This window comes from Hyperolius riggenbachi, chromosome 8 (assembly GCF_040937935.1).
Source record: "Hyperolius riggenbachi isolate aHypRig1 chromosome 8, aHypRig1.pri, whole genome shotgun sequence".
Taxonomy (NCBI): Eukaryota; Metazoa; Chordata; class Amphibia; order Anura; family Hyperoliidae; genus Hyperolius; species Hyperolius riggenbachi.
Window position 1 is genome coordinate 69,031,282 of NC_090653.1, and position 16,231 is coordinate 69,047,512.

The 16,231-nt window shown below is 44.1% G+C and overlaps 1 protein-coding gene across 1 annotated transcript in view; it reads right to left on the reverse strand.

The window, feature by feature from the left end:
* TGFB1 (transforming growth factor beta 1) overlaps positions 1 to 16,231 on the reverse strand; it is a 62,775-nt gene that overhangs the window by 10,708 nt on the left and 35,836 nt on the right. Inside the window, exons 2-4 of the mRNA XM_068250622.1 lie at positions 13,654 to 13,817; positions 8,762 to 8,882; positions 2,155 to 2,232 (exon numbers count right to left, since the gene is read on the reverse strand). Coding sequence (XP_068106723.1) covers positions 2,155 to 2,232; positions 8,762 to 8,882; positions 13,654 to 13,817 — 363 coding nt within the window. The remainder of the gene's footprint in view (positions 1 to 2,154; positions 2,233 to 8,761; positions 8,883 to 13,653; positions 13,818 to 16,231) is intronic.

Genomic DNA, 16,231 nt, shown 5'->3' on the forward strand with positions numbered 1-16,231 from the left:
TGCAATGAAAGGCAACAGACCTCTAGCCCTTATTAACCTCCTGAGCGGTATGCCCGACACTGTGTCGGGCATACCACTCGCTAGCCTCAGGAGTCCCCCCAGGATGAATGTAATAGATTTAATGCTTGCAATAGGTTTAGCTAGCACTAGGCTAGCTAGTATATGTGGCCAGCACCCCCCATCTCCTCCGATCCCCCAATCCAGCCGCTTATACATTACTCAGCCTGGTTCCAGCGATCGGCGCTGCCTCCCCCCACAGCTCCGATCTCTCTATGGGAAGGATCGTGACTGCGCATGACGCCATGACGTCGGTAGCATCATGCATAAAAAATACTAGAATAATTTTCTTAATATGTTTTCTCCTACTTTTTGGTACATTTTTAGTTGAGGAAAGCTGAAAAGTTATTTTAAACAGAAGATGAAAAATTATTTGAGATTGCATATGGCCCATTGTAATCTCCAGATCAATTTCTATTTTGACTGATTTATAATGGATTGTAAATAGTATACAACATCAACAACAAGCTGGTTTTGGTGCTCAATAAATGGAAACTTATCTACGTCTCACAGTGCCAGTTGGGTTGCGACCATTGTTTGCCACTGTGTGTGCCTTGTGTTTTTTTTGTTTGTTTTTTAGTATCCTATGAATAATTGCGTATATCTATGACATTTTACACGGGACACTAAGCCACTGTCTGCTAATATACAAGGGCAGAAGCAAGGTAACTTGATTCATGTGAAGACTGGTATAGTCTTTAAGTGCTGTTGTGCCTTACATATCTGTGCTGCTTAAAAAAAGAGACACTGAAGTGAAAAAAATTATGATATAATGATTTGTATGTGTAGTACAGCTAAGAAATAAAACATTAGGAGCAGAGACATAAGTCTAATATTGTTTCCAGTACAGGAAGAGATAAGAAACTCTAGTTGTTATCTATGCAAAACAAGCCATTCAGCTCCATGACTTTCAAAGTCCCAGATAGCTCTGTTATCTGAATTTTATTATCTCAGCTGTCAGGCTTTTTCTTCTGCAGATAACAGTTCAGGACACACTTAGAATGCTGAGTAGTGTGTAAACTGCAAATATTAGAGAATGATGCAATATAAAATAAAAAAAAAACACTATATAACTGAAAATAAAAATATGAGGATATTTTCTTTGCTTCTAATATTTTAGTAATTATTCGTACTACACAACCAATTCATTATATCATAATTTTTTTTTCACTTCAGTGTCTCCTTAACTAGTTGAATTTGCTGTGTAGGTAGTGTGTTCCTCTCTGCCCCCGTAGATAATATATTATGTATATATACTTAGCTCCTCCCTGAGTCTTAGTTAGTTTTTGCTTTTTGATAAATATTCACCATCTTAGATCTGCAATACGTAAATATATTTTAATCAACATCTGCAATCTGCATTACCTTCTATTTCTTTAAAGTCTCCCTGACCTTAATTTTTTAATTGCAATAGTTCATAGACCAGTACTTTGTATATGCAAATGAGATACTTAAATTGCAGTGGAGTGCAGCCCCAGCTCCCCTGAAAAGCAAACAAAAGTCTAAACACTTATATCTGGCAAAGCATAGAATCTGGATAACACCAGAGTGTTAAAAAGCGGCTGCCCTTTTTTCCCCTATGTGCTGTTGCGACACCCATACTTCTAAGTTTTTTCCCAGATAATATTTTCACACCTTGTGAATAAAATGCCCTTTGAACCACCAGCAAGCCAGAAAATGCTCAACTCATTTTAACAATACTTTTTTTTACCTACTTTTGGAACTTGTTCAGCTGCAGAGTGCTGAAAATTTGTTTTAAACAGAAGGTGAAAAATTATCTCCCTGGAGAAAACGCAGGAGAAAAAGTAAATTGCATATGGGCCACACTGTGTTGATGATGTGAGTTGCACCCCCAAAAATGCACTATGGGGCTAATTGGCCCAGCATCCATAAATGGCCTTGCAATGTAATAAAGACATTTTTAGATTGAGACCCTCTGACAGGGGTAACAGTGAATAATGTGAACGGTTCAATCATCACTGCAATGTAATGCTGGATAGTTTTAGCTAGATACAAATAAGTCCAATTATAAATAAATAAATAAGAAAAGTGGTTTTCTGAGGAAGAATCAAAATAAATGTTGGTTTCTTGTCTTACCATCAATTTTCAGATCTGGTTCTGTCGGGTCGTCTTGGCAAGAACAGGATGTCTTCAACCTAAAACTTTGATTTTCATCTGTGAAGAGGAAAAGGAGCAGTTACAGACTCTCTGATGGATCCAGTTGTGGTAAAATAGTTATTGTGGATGTAAATCTCTGCACAGTTTGCATTTCTCAATAATTATTATCTATCAATGTTAAAAAAATTAAACCCTGCCACTCCCCACTCTTCTGTAGTTAGAAAGGGGGTAAGAGGCGCTCAGGAGTGTATAAAACTGAGCTAAAAACAAATAAAAAAGAAAAAGGGGGAGGTGGCTTAGCTCTATAATGACTAATTCATATATCTAAATATAATTATTTTTTAATAAGCACAGGCAATGCGTTTCATGGGTATCGGCCCAATTCCTCAGACCAAATAGAGTGCTGAAGGGTTTCAAAAGTCAGATGCAGAGAGCCCTTTTTCTATTTTATTTGTTTTTAACTCAGTTTTATACACTCCTGGTCACCTTTTGCCCCCTTTGTGCTTGCTTACCTCCTTGTGAGGGCTAAAGTCTGGTCCCCATGGGGCTGATGCCACATGTCCGGACCTTACTGCTGTTTTTCAAGAGTGCGACCATCACCACCCTCTCTGGCTACACAAGTGGAGTCGGGGTTGTGCACCTCCTTCCAGTGGTTGGTTGCTCCCTGTGCAATAGGGCTGCACGATTTTAGGGAAAAATCGAAATTGCGATTTTTCTCTCAGAAATTTCAATTTCGATTTTTCCCCAATTTTTTTCAAATGCTGGGGGGGGGGCGGTGTTTCCGCACTGCCCGGTCCGCTGTCTGTAATACCTTGCTTCTGGCCCCGCTGTGCGCGGATTGGCCAGAAGCAGTGAATATGTATGAGTGTTAATGAGCGGGGGGCGGATCCACTCGAGCAAGCGGCCGGGCATATACAGCATTACCAATCACTGGCTAGCGATAGAATGACGGCAGCGGTAGGCGGAGCTGTATGCTCTGTACAGCTCCGCCTACCACTGCCGTCATTCCATCGCTAGCCAGTGATTGGTAATGCTGCTGTATGTGCCCGGCTGCTCGCTCAAGTGGATCTGCCCCCCGCTCATTAACACTCATACATATTCACTGCTTCTGGCCAATCCGCGCACAGCGGGGCCAGAAGCAAGGTATTACAAACAGCGGACCGAAAAACCGTAGGTACTGACGATCAGCAGATCGTCTTGCCAGGAACCGCGGTTTCGGTTTTAAACCGAAAACCCGTGCAGCCCTACTGTGCAACCTCCCTTTGTGAATATTCATTTCACCTAATATTCATTTTTATATACTTTGTGACGTTCTGCATCACTTGGGCCCCCGTAGTCTCTGTGATTTCTTCTTAGGGTGCATTGCTCACCCTTCCACACTGTAGTTATTTTTTCTCTTGTGAAATTAGAAGGAGCCGAATTGAATTCTACACATTTTTGGAATATTTGCTGATATTGAAACCTAAGTGTATGTTCCACAAATGGTTGCCTCACCAGATTCTTTCCCTACATACATATCCCTTTCCCTAATACAAGTTACACTATCAATAGACTAACAACGTGATGCAGGGAATAGCAAAAACAGAGTGAACGAGAAAGATACTTTAATATGAAATATAGTTCAGTCATAAAGAAATAAATTGTTACAGGAGGTAGAACTGCAGGGATGCTGAATGTACAACTGTATCTAACAAAGAAGAGGAAGTGAAGAGAGGTGACTAAAGGCTAATCTTGCTGTGACAGTCCCAGAATGCCCTTTGATAGAACTCCATGGATCAGCAGGGTTTTTTTTTAATTATTATTTTAAAAAAGTTTATTAAAGAAAGAGATTTCAGCATACAATGACTAGGCTTTTGATCAGTCACGTTAGAATGGCCATGACAAAGCTTACTTATGCATAGAAAAGCGTAAACCGTAGCATGAACAAGTTGACTATGTTGGGTAGTTACGGATAGCAAGTCTAAATCATTCAAAGAATCTGCAAGCTGGTGAAATTGTCCAAGAGGCAGCCCAAAGGGCAACCAATCACAGGTTTCAGGGGAGTAACTTACAGTGACCAGATTTTTCTTGGCTCAACCTGGGACAGGGTGTGTGTGTGTGTGTGTTAGTGCGGCACGCTAGGCACCACGCCGAAAAATGAGCGTGTACATGACGTGGTGTGGGCAGAGCGAACTGTAATGTAACTCTGAGGAAGTGGGACAGATTCTCCTTCCAAAACACAGATAGGCAAAGTGGTCCTAAAGGTAATTAGGCAATGTTCCCCAAACACATAAGAACACAGTGTTCTCACAATGATGTAGTGAAATGAGAGATTTGCATCATGGATGTCAGTCCATGACTATGTACTCTGTAAAGTGCTGCAGAAGATGCAAGTGCTACATAAATACATAATAATGATATTGTGGGACATTAGACTTTGACTATGGCCGGGATTAGATTGTGAGCTCCGCCCACTGCCAGCCAGCCACTCGCACATTAGTTCTGGAGGGGAGAGCGAAGGAGGGAGGAGAGCTAAAAGCCAGGGCCGTTTCTTTGGCAGTGCGAGCAGGGCGACTGCCCTTGGCGCAAACCAGCAAGTAGAAGAAGGGCAGCACAGGCAGAAGGACATAACCACTAGGGAGATGGTGATGTGTGGTGCAGCCAAATGGAAGAAGAAAGAAGATTACCAGCATGATCACCTTCCTTGACTCCTCCTGGGCTGCCTGTGTCAGACTTCAAGTCATCATCACGTCACCACCGCGTGATGACTCCTGATGTCCTGTAGCGGTACTGCAGGCTGTCAGTGCGTGGCACCCATGGAGGAGTCGGCTTTGCGGGCTCTCTTCGCCTGTTTTTTCCTGGTCCCTGCTTCCTCCAGGATGAGCGGCTGGTTACTAGTAAGTAGGCAGATCTACTTGTGACCTGTGGCTGTGTGACTCTTCCTAAAGAGTAAGGGTTCGCTAGTCCACGGGGGCGGGGGGGGAAGGGGGCGCAATTTTTACACTCTCGCCCTGGGTGCAATTTGGCCTAGAAACTGCCCTGCTAAAAGCTAAAACTAAAAGCCCTGCTCTGCTTGTGAGAAGATGGCTAACCCATTGGTGGACTCCTCTAACTACTTTGCACTTTCGTACAACCTCAGTTCCAACTTTTCTTACTGGACATTGAGCTTTCATGGCCCTTCTGGAGATAGTTAGTTATTCGTTATCTGCTGAAACCATGCTTTTCCTGTTCGGTTGCTACATTGCTTCAAAATAAAACTAATGACACAATGACACTACAAGGAATCTGATTATTCCTGCATGGCATACATCACATGCCTACCTCAAGAAAGAGTCACCAGTGATTTCCCCTCTGAATGCATAACCACGGCCAATTTCATTATGAGTGTAAAGCCTTGTACACCCGCTAGATCAGTGGTCCTCAAACTAAGGCTCGCGGGCTGAATGCGGCCCCCTGATGCTTTTTTTACCGGCCCCCCACAGTGCTGCAGGCTTTTGCAGGCCATTGGGTGACATTATGGCTCACATATGACTTGCTTTGTTAGGGTCACAATATTTGCGCTGTGTTGGGGGGATGCTATCTGCACATGCTGTGTTGGGGGCATAACATCTACTCTGATTAAATGGGAGAAATGAGGGCTGCCCATGTTAATACTAGGCACTGGCTACAATATCTAGGCTCAATGTTATGCTTTTCTACATCATTTTATGTATACTCCGGCCCCCCAGTAGTCTAAAGTATGTTGACCAGGCCCTTGACCGAAAAGGTTTGGGGACCCCTGCGCTAGATGGCCAAGAATCTGGCATGTATAGTGGCCCCCAGTCCCCCAGTGCATCGGTCAACAATTAGAGATGGCCCGAACAGTTTGCCGGCGAGCAGTATTCTGAATTTGCGTCAAACAGCGAACATTTGGCGTGTTCAACCCACCGCCTATACATCATCATTAAGCTAAACTTTGACCCCTTACCTCACAGTCAGCAGACACATGGGGCTTGATTCACTAAACCGTGATAACTAATATCACATCCGTTTTCGTGCGCATTTTCGCGTTTGCACGCGATTGCAAATTTGGACACACAATTGCAAACTTTTGCATGCAAACGTGCGTTTTCCAGCGAAAATTTGCATTTGCGCACGAAAACGATATCGTTTGTGCGCGAAAATGCACAAATTCACAATGGTGCGCGCAAATGGCTGTGATATGAGTTATCACGGTTTAGTGAATTAAGCCCTTGGCATCCAATCAGAACCCATTCCTGGACCCCCCACTACTCTATCAAAAAGCAGTTGCGGTGGCTATATTGGATCAATTCTTTGCTGGCTGCTGACTGTTGGTGAAAGCAGGGTCAGACTTGCTGCAGATAGGTAGGGAAAGCATTAGCTAGGCCTGTTTTCTTGTTCTTCACTTGCTGTGAAAGCACCCAAACAGCCCTTTTGAGGGCTAGCACATCAGTCTCCTGTGTTTATTTTTGTGTGTGACACTCCAAAGCCCACTGACACCCAGAGCTGTGTACACACTACTGCTGTTGCCTCATTAAGTTGAAGGCACAAAACCACTCCAATGCATTATTACTTAACTGTATTCTGATAGTACTATTGTATCTCTCTGTGTGTGTGACACTCCACAGCCCACTGACACCCAGAGCTGTGCATAATGTCATTTCTGCCCTTTAGGGTTTAAAACCTGACTTTGCGTCAACTCCGCAATTTTTGGTGGGACTTTTGGCATGGATCCCCCTCCGGCATGCCACAGTCCAGGTGTTAGACCCCTTGAAACAACTTTTTCATCACTTTTGTGGCCAGAAACAGTCTTTGTAGTTTTTAAAATTCGCCTGCCCATTGAAGTCTATGGCGGTTCGCCAGATTCGCCTGTTGCTAACATTTTGCAGAAGTTCGCGTTCGCTGTGCACGAACGGAAAATTCTATGTTTGCGACATCTCTATCAACAATCTGCCTGGTGTAGCGTCTCGGACAATGGCATTGTTCTCCTATTCACCCTGCCCGCTCCATGCTGTGGGTGCAGAGGAGACAGCATCTTGCTCATATCTGTAAAGCAACAAACACAATTGCTAACTCCCAGCTAGAGCAATCTCCTGCCTTTATCTGGTCAGCAGACGCCAGTCAGCCAATCAGGTGTACTGTTATACACCCTTTGCCTGCTGTACCAAATCTAGCAGGAATTGCATAAATTAGCATTCAGGTGGGAGGCTTCGGTTAGATGCAATCGTAGATTGCATCGTTTTACAGGGACGCCCCGTGTAGGCGTCTTATCTGTAAAGCCCTGTATGGAGTTTGGGTTCCATGGCTATTGATCCACTAAGTGAATTTTAGGTAGTTTGATTTACCCTATGGAATAAAAGTGGTTTTGCAGTGGTACTGGGCTACCAAAGAAGCACAAGTCCTTGTAATGCAGCCCATTTGGCTTTCTGTGGTGGGCACTTGTTTTAGTGTGAAAATGAACTTAGTGCTGGGATATTGATTATTTACACATTTATGATTGTTGGAAGGACAGTTTTTCCTAGCTGCTTTGTTCATTGTTTTAAAGGATACCTTAGTCCATATGCAAATTAAACAATGAGGGGAGCAGGCATGTGTAAGAGGCTCTCTTCATGCCCACTGCTCCCCCTTTCTCCTCCGTCCACCTCTGTTACGGTGTAATGACCCTCCGAAGCTTCTTCCTAGTTGGGAGGGTCGGTGAACAGCGTAGGCACTGTCCAGCGATGCGCGACCTTGATTGCGTGGCCGGGAGTGCTCTGCACGTGCACACTAAGTAGTTGTGACGTAGTGCGCATGTGCAGAGCACACCCGGCTGCGGGCGCGATCAAGGACTCAAGGACACGTGTCGCCAGGCAGAGCCTGCATTGTTGTATCGATTTTACTTTTTTTTTTACTGTGCTGCTCCATTGTGCACCACACCATCAGTGTACTTGGTTGCAGGGGAGTAACTATAGATCCTTCAAGGGATACAGTTGGGGGGGAGGGGGGGCAGAAGCCAAAGGGGGGCCTGTGGGGGAAGAATTTTCTTCTACCCTGTCCTGAGAGACTGACAACTAAGGGCGCAGAGAGAAAAAGCGTTCTGCTCTCTGCACAATTATTCTAATGACTGCATCTGCCCAGCCACTGTTAAGGAATCATACGTTTTGTAGACAAAGATTTGTAGACAGTCCCTATTCAGTGTGCAGCAGGGTCTTGTGTACAGCGCCTATCCCCCAACCTCTCCACCCCTCCCCAAGTGCTGTCGATCGGGAGTGGATAGGACATTTAGGGAAATTATTGTCAGATCCTAGCATATTATTTGCATATTATCATACTGTATTGTGCGTGGCTGAGGGAGACCTTTCAGGAATCCCCCCCACCCCCCCTGAAAATTTTGGCTTTGTCCCTGCAGTCTCATGCTGGCTAACATGCTCCACCATTCCCACAGCTGAGGCCTGAGGAAGATGTTATTGCTGGTTACCTGCTGTGTTGTCAGTTGGTTATGACATGCCTGGATGTGTTCTGAACTGTGGACAGGACCCTGTTAGTGACATACCTGCTTTATTGGTAAAACATGATATCTACATATAGCTCCCATTATTGCTCTTGAATTAATGTCAGCCCATCTTACCTTTGAGGGTGAGCCATATCTTCACAGACTCTGTCACATCAAATGACAGCCATTCCTCTGGGTCTTTCACAAACACATACCGACTTTCCAGATACCGAGGGGATGATGTGTTGCTGCCTTCCTGTGAGCAGGACAGAGGGAACCACTTATTTGTTGAAGTTTAAACACACATAGCCTAAACTTGAGAGAGAATCCAAGCTGTTTTGTCAAAACTCATGGGGCATGTATATGTTTACAAACTGTTGCCTATTATTTAATTCTTTGCATTGCAATTTTTGTTTTTAGAAATAAATGTGTGACCATGTTACTGAGTTTGCAAAGCCTCGTCAGTTTACAAACACGGTCCTAGCTGTGTCTTACTTTCATTCACACCCCACAGCAATTCCTTAATACTCTTACCAGCTGCTTGTGACCTGCTCAGATCTAAGTCGCATTTCAGCGCAGGGGAAAAAATGGCTCTGCATTCAGTCCAGCCACTAACACCACCTGCCGCATACTGGACCGCCCATGATGCCAAGTGAGGCGACTTGTTCAGGCGGCAGAAGTCTGGGGGTAGCACCAGGCAGAAACAGGAAGTGAAGAGAGTGCCTGGCCAACCTATACTGGGGGCAACTGTACCTGGCCAACCTATACTGGGGGCAACTGTACCTGGCCAACCTATACTGGGGGCAACTGTACCTAGCTAACCTATACTGGGGACAACTGTACCTGGCTACCAGCATTGGGGGCACCTATTCCCGTCTACCTACCTATTCCAAAATCATTCAAGCGAACAGATAAATCTGACTGGAGAAAAATCATTCACTACACCACCAACAAACCAATCTTTGCTTCCTATCACAACCAACAAGAAAATCCAAATTTTGGTTTGACCAAATTCCAATCGGACGACTATTTTAATGATCGTTCGTAATCGATTGTGCCCATCAATGGAGATTATTTACAACCAACCCGATCAGAATTTCTGATCGCTCAAATGATTTTTCGCTAGAAATTGGACCGTTAGTGGCCACCTTTAGATTTAGTGGTCAGAATCCTGCACATTTATCTAATTGAATCTTGAATCAGTGGCGTAGCTAGAGATCATGGGGCCCCACAGAAAACCTCTCATGGGGCCCTCAGATGTAGCCACTCTTAAGCAATGCCACCTGCCCCTGACCTATGGATATGAGTTAATTGGGCAATTTACATTCCCATGCACTCTACACTGCACATAGCTCATGGGCACTGAGACAAAGTCAGAGAGTGGAGAAACACAAGGAAGTTAATGGTGAATACATTAAAGGATACCAGAACCCAAAGGGTCTGGTAAAATGAAACCTGCACTGGGTAGGGAGAGAAAATTAGATACTTACCGCTTCTGTTGTTCCCTGCCGTCAGCCGCCGGTCTTCTCCAATAGATGCCGGTGTCCAGGCGACTCTCCTGACCTCTAACCTGGGCATACTGCGCCGTGCATATGCAGTATGTCCTATCGTCTTCCCTTCTGCCGTTGCATAATGACTGGCAGAAGTACACACACTACCCCGCCTCCTCTGTCCTAGCATCTGCGCTCCTCTGAAAAGCAAGTGTCAGATGCTAATCACTTAGTGTCTACCGCTTGCTTTTCACTGGAGCGCAGACCATAGGACGGAGGAGGCGGGGAAGTGTGCATACTTCTGCCCGTCATAATGCGATGGCAGAAGCAAATACGATAGGACATACTGCGCATGCGCGGCGCAGTATGTCCGGGTTAGAGGTCAGGAGAGTCTCCCGGACACCGGCATCTATTGGAGAAGACCGGCGGCTGACAGCGGGGAACGACAGAAGCAGTATCTAATTTTCTCTCCTTACTCATTGCAACTTTCATTTTACCAGACCCTTTGGGTTCTGGTATCTTTTAAGTACCACCTGGGCCCCCTATGCTCCAGTTCCCCATAGCAGCTGCTATGGCTATTGCTATGCCCCTGAGCTATATCAGCTGATTTTTGTGGTTTCTGACTCTGCTCGCCACCTACTGGCATTTGATGGTAAACATGATTATTTCACACAGACAGAACAACAAAACACTGGGGCCCCATAGCAGTCATGCCTGCTCCCCTTTTCTGCAGACACAAGTGGATTGCAGAAACAAGCTGATGGTCAGTGGCCTTCCCAGTTACATGCAAGCATTACTTTGCATTAATTTATGTAAAAATATGCATCACTCACACAGTAAATGTTGTTCTAAATTTTACACATGCTAAAATTTGTGCAAAAATAACTGTAGAAAAAAACAAAACAAAAACACATGAAAAAATACTGCAGTAAATAGCCAGGCATTTTTTCTCTAGGGAGAGAGGGGAGGCGGGGCCAGGTGTCAGAAGTGGAGTGATGCGGGGTCCACAGGACAGTTTTACGGGACAAGACACCTTTTTGTAACTTTTCGTTACAGCAGCACTGCAGGATTTTCTATTCTATGCTGGGAATACACGGGTAGATTCTGAGCTGATAAGATGGTTAGATAATTTCTGACATGTCCGATCACCGTTCCAGCGTTTTGCTGATCGATTTGTCATTGAAGTGAATTGAAAAAAAAGATAAGAAAAACGAGCGGAAGATAAGAGAATTGAGCAGGCAAAACGATCAGGCGCAGAATCGAGAGCCAGGATCGACCCATGTATTCCCAGCATTAGGATGGAGATCCTTGCCCTCCTACTGCTCTCCCCCTCTAGAAAACCTGACATCTTTCTTCCTGCCAGGGGGTAAAGCCACTTCCTCTTCCTGCCTAGCTACATCACATCCACCCCACCTGTTAAAGAGACTCTGAAGCGAGAATAAATCTCGCTTCAGAGCTCATAGTTAGCAGGGGCATGTGTGCCCCTGCTAAAACGCCGCTATCGCGCGGCTAAATGGGGGTCCCTTACCTTCAAAATCCCTTCCGTACAGCGGGGGAGCGCTTCCGCATTGGGGCAGGGCTAACCGCTGCAGCCCTGCCCCACGCGCGTCTGTCAGCGCGTATCTCCGCCTCTCCCCCGCCCCTCTCAGTCTTCCTTCACTGAGAGGGGCGGGGGAGAGGCGGCGATGCGCCGCTGATAGACGCGCTGTGAGGTAGGGCTGCAGCCGTTAGCCCTGCCTCCAGCAGCAGCAAAATCTACGACCAATTTGGTCGTTGATTTTGCGGGGGGGGGGGGGGGGGGGGTTGGGGGTGAAGGGACCCCCGTTTAGCCGCAGGATAGCGGCGATAAGCACTGAAGCGAGATTTATTCTCGCTTCAGTGTCTCTTTAATGCTATTCAATTAATGCAGTAGGGGTTAATTGGCAGCAGAAGACCCTGGAGCTCCAAATGGAGCAAGCCTTCACCACTAGGGGCACCAGTACAGCATGCTGTAGACACAAGCCTGGGTTGCCTATACCCTGATGAGGCCTTTGTTTTTGTGAATCCCCAAGCAAATGCTTGGGTTTGCAAAAGATTAGATTAGATGCCAATTAGATTAATGCACCATAATCTAATTGATGCCTTTTCTAGCTGAGAAAAACTGTTGAGGATAGCATAGCACTAATATATATAAAGGGATGTCTATTGATATTATTTAGTATTTATATTGCGCCAACATCTTTCACAGCGCTGTACAGAGTATACTGTCTTGTCACGAACTGTCCGTCAGAGAAGCTCACAACCTAGTCCCTATCATACTCGTATGTCTATGTATGTATTGTGTAGTGTATGTTTTGTAGTCTAGTGCCAATTTAGGGGGAGGCCAATTACCTTATGTGTATGTTTTGGGGATGTGGATAAAGCCCTACACTCAATAAATTAAAGTGTAACTGTCGGGCATAAAATAAAAAATCAATTCTTTATTTTTATCTGGTAAACAAGTAATAAGGATGCTAACCAGGCAATCCAAAAGTTAAAATCACTATTACTTTTCTTGTTGATGAATGATCATACCCCAGTTTACCTGACTCTTATTTGGTACACACAAAATTTGGTACACAAAAAGGAAGTTGAAGGGCATGCTGGGATGTCCTTTTTTGATTCTCAATTTCCCCTCAGATTTAACTAATGCAGCATGATTGGCTGAAGCCTCTTTCCCTCCTGATTGGACAATATTTCTCATGCTGAGAGAGTGCACTTTCTATAGTGAAGGGTGGGCAAATCAGGCAGAGGAGAGTAGGGCAGGAAATGACATCAGGATTGGTTTCAAAATAGCCACATTTAAAATTGGAAATACTAAGAAGGATTTTCTCTTTTTTAACTGTAGAGAAATCACTAAAATCAAATTGAGGACAGTGCAATACATATGTTATGCAAGTAGAGCAAGTATGTATCTACTTATATATGTTTTTTTTTCTGAGATAGTATGGCTGACAGCTCCTCTTTAAAGCTTTTGCCTCTGATATTTAACATGAAAAGTAGGAAAATGTTTACACAGCTACTTAGACATTATTTGTACATTGTCATTTTAGAACACTTGGTTTAAAAAAGTGTTCCTTTAAGGACACTTAAGTATTAGTGCACTAAGACTTAAAGAGAACCCGAGGTGAGTTCTAAGAATGATATCCGCACACAGAGGCTGGGTCTGCCTATACAGCCCAGCATCTGTTGCTCTGAAGCACTTATACATCAAAGAAACAATGAAAGACAACTTCAGATAAGATTTTACTGCAGAGAAGTTCAAAGGGTCATTATTTCTGCTCTGTTTCATAGTTTAAAATGCAAAGTGTAGTTTGTAAACTGCAAATATCAATGACGCAATGTTATAACAAAAAAAAAACAAGCTATACTGTATACCTAAAATTAAAAATATGAGACTCTTTTCTTTGCAACTAATGTTCTACTAACTATCCGCACTACACATACAATTATATGATATAGTGTTTTTTCTTCGCTTCAGTGTCACTTTAAGAGCCACTTCTCCCACCAAACACTCACCCTCCACAGCTCCACTCTGATCTCTTTGTTTTCGACCTCTTTGGTTGACACTTTGCGATATATGCGCAGTTCAGCTTGGTTTAGCGACTCCTTGCTCACCCCGATCTCCCTGACGCGATTTGCGCTGAAGGAGAATAGGAATTCGTTGCGGGGCTCCTTTTTATCTGGAGAGATAATCATAAGATGAATCATTTCTATAGAAAGGTAAGCAATGCAAAATATTCGTTCTAAATTTTAACCAAGCTTGCTCTTGTACAGATATTCTGGATTAGATATTCAATGTTATCATACTTTTTTTTTTCATATTTTTTTTATTATCCTCATCAAACATATCTGCCCCTCCTGAAAGGTTTCCTGACCTGAGGCAAAGTTACCTAAGGTAAGAGGTATGTTACAGTATAGGTAGTGAGCCATAGGTGCTGCAGCATATAGAGTACAGAGGTATGTTACAGTATAGGTAGTGAGCCATAGGTGCTGCAGCATATAGAGTACAGAGGTATGTTACAGTATAGGTAGTGAGCCATAGGTGCTGCAGCATATAGAGTACAGAGGTATGTTACAGTATAGGTAGTGAGCCATAGGTGCTGCAGCATATAGAGTACAGAGGTATGTTACAGTATAGGTAGTGAGCCATAGGTGCTGCAGCATATAGAGTACAGAGGTATGTTACAGTATAGGTAGTGAGCCATAGGTGCTGCAGCATATAGAGTACAGAGGTATGTTACAGTATAGGTAGTGAGCCATAGGTGCTGCAGCATATAGAGTACAGAGGTATGTTACAGTATAGGTAGTGAGCCATAGGTGCTGCAGCATATAGAGTACAGAGGTATGTTACAGTATAGGTAGTGAGCCATAGGTGCTGCCGCATATAGAGTACAGAGGTATGTTACAGTATAGGTAGTGAGCCATAGGTGCTGCCGCATATAGAGTACAGAGGTATGTTACAGTATAGGTAGTGAGCCATAGGTGCTGCAGCATATAGAGTACAGAGGTATGTTACAGTATAGGTAGTGAGCCATAGGTGCTGCAGCATATAGAGTACAGAGGTATGTTACAGTATAGGTAGTGAGCCATAGGTGCTGCAGCATATAGAGTACAGAGGTATGTTACAGTATAGGTAGTGAGCCATAGGTGCTGCAGCATATAGAGTACAGAGGTATGTTACAGTATAGGTAGTGAGCCATAGGTGCTGCAGTATATGGAGTACAGAGGTATGTTACAGTATAGGTAGTGAGCCACAGGTGCTGCAGCATATAGAGTACAGAGGTATGTTACAGTATAGGTAGTGAGCCATAGGTGCTGCAGCATATAGAGTACAGAGGTATGTTACAGTATAGGTAGTGAGCCATAGGTGCTGCAGCATATAGAGTACAGAGGTATGTTACAGTATAGGTAGTGAGCCATAGGTGCTGCAGCATATAGAGTACAGAGGTATGTTACAGTATAGGTAGTGAGCCATAGGTGCTGCAGCATATAGAGTACAGAGGTATGTTACAGTATAGGTAGTGAGCCATAGGTGCTGCAGCATATAGGGTACAGAGGTATGTTACAGTATAGGTAGTGAGCCATAGGTGCTGCAGCATATAGAGTACAGAGGTATGTTACAGTATAGGTAGTGAGCCATAGGTGCTGCAGCATATAGAGTACAGAGGTATGTTACAGTATAGGTAGTGAGCCATAGGTGCTGCAGCATATGGAGTACAGAGGTATGTTACAGTATAGGTAGTGAGCCACAGGTGCTGCAGCATATAGAGTACAGAGGTATGTTACAGTATAGGTAGTGAGCCATAGGTGCTGCAGCATATAGAGTACAGAGGTATGTTACAGTATAGGTAGTGAGCCATAGGTGCTGCAGCATATAGAGTACAGAGGTATGTTACAGTATAGGTAGTGAGCCATAGGTGCTGCAGCATATAGAGTACAGAGGTATGTTACAGTATAGGTAGTGAGCCATAGGTGCTGCAGCATATAGAGTACAGAGGTATGTTACAGTATAGGTAGTGAGCCATAGGTGCTGCCGCATATAGAGTACAGAGGTATGTTACAGTATAGGTAGTGAGCCATAGGTGCTGCAGCATATAGAGTACAGAGGTATGTTACAGTATAGGTAGTGAGCCATAGGTGCTGCAGCATATAGAGTACAGAGGTATGTTACAGTATAGGTAGTGAGCCATAGGTGCTGCAGCATATAGAGTACAGAGGTATGTTACAGTATAGGTAGTGAGCCATAGGTGCTGCAACATATAGAGTACAGAGGTATGTTACAGTATAGGTAGTGAGCCACAGGTGCTGCAGCATATAGAGTACAGAGGTATGTTACAGTATAGGTAGTGAGCTATAGGTGCTGCAGCATATAGAGTACAGAGGTATGTTACAGTATAGGTAGTGAGCCATAGGTGCTGCAGCATATAGAGTAGAGAGGTATGTTACAGTATAGGTAGTGAGCCATAGGTGCTGCAGCATATAGAGTACAGAGGTATGTTACAGTATAGGTAGTGAGCCATAGGTGCTGCAGCATATAGAGTACAGAGGTATGTTACAGTATAGGTAGTGAGCCATAGGTGCTACAGCATATAGA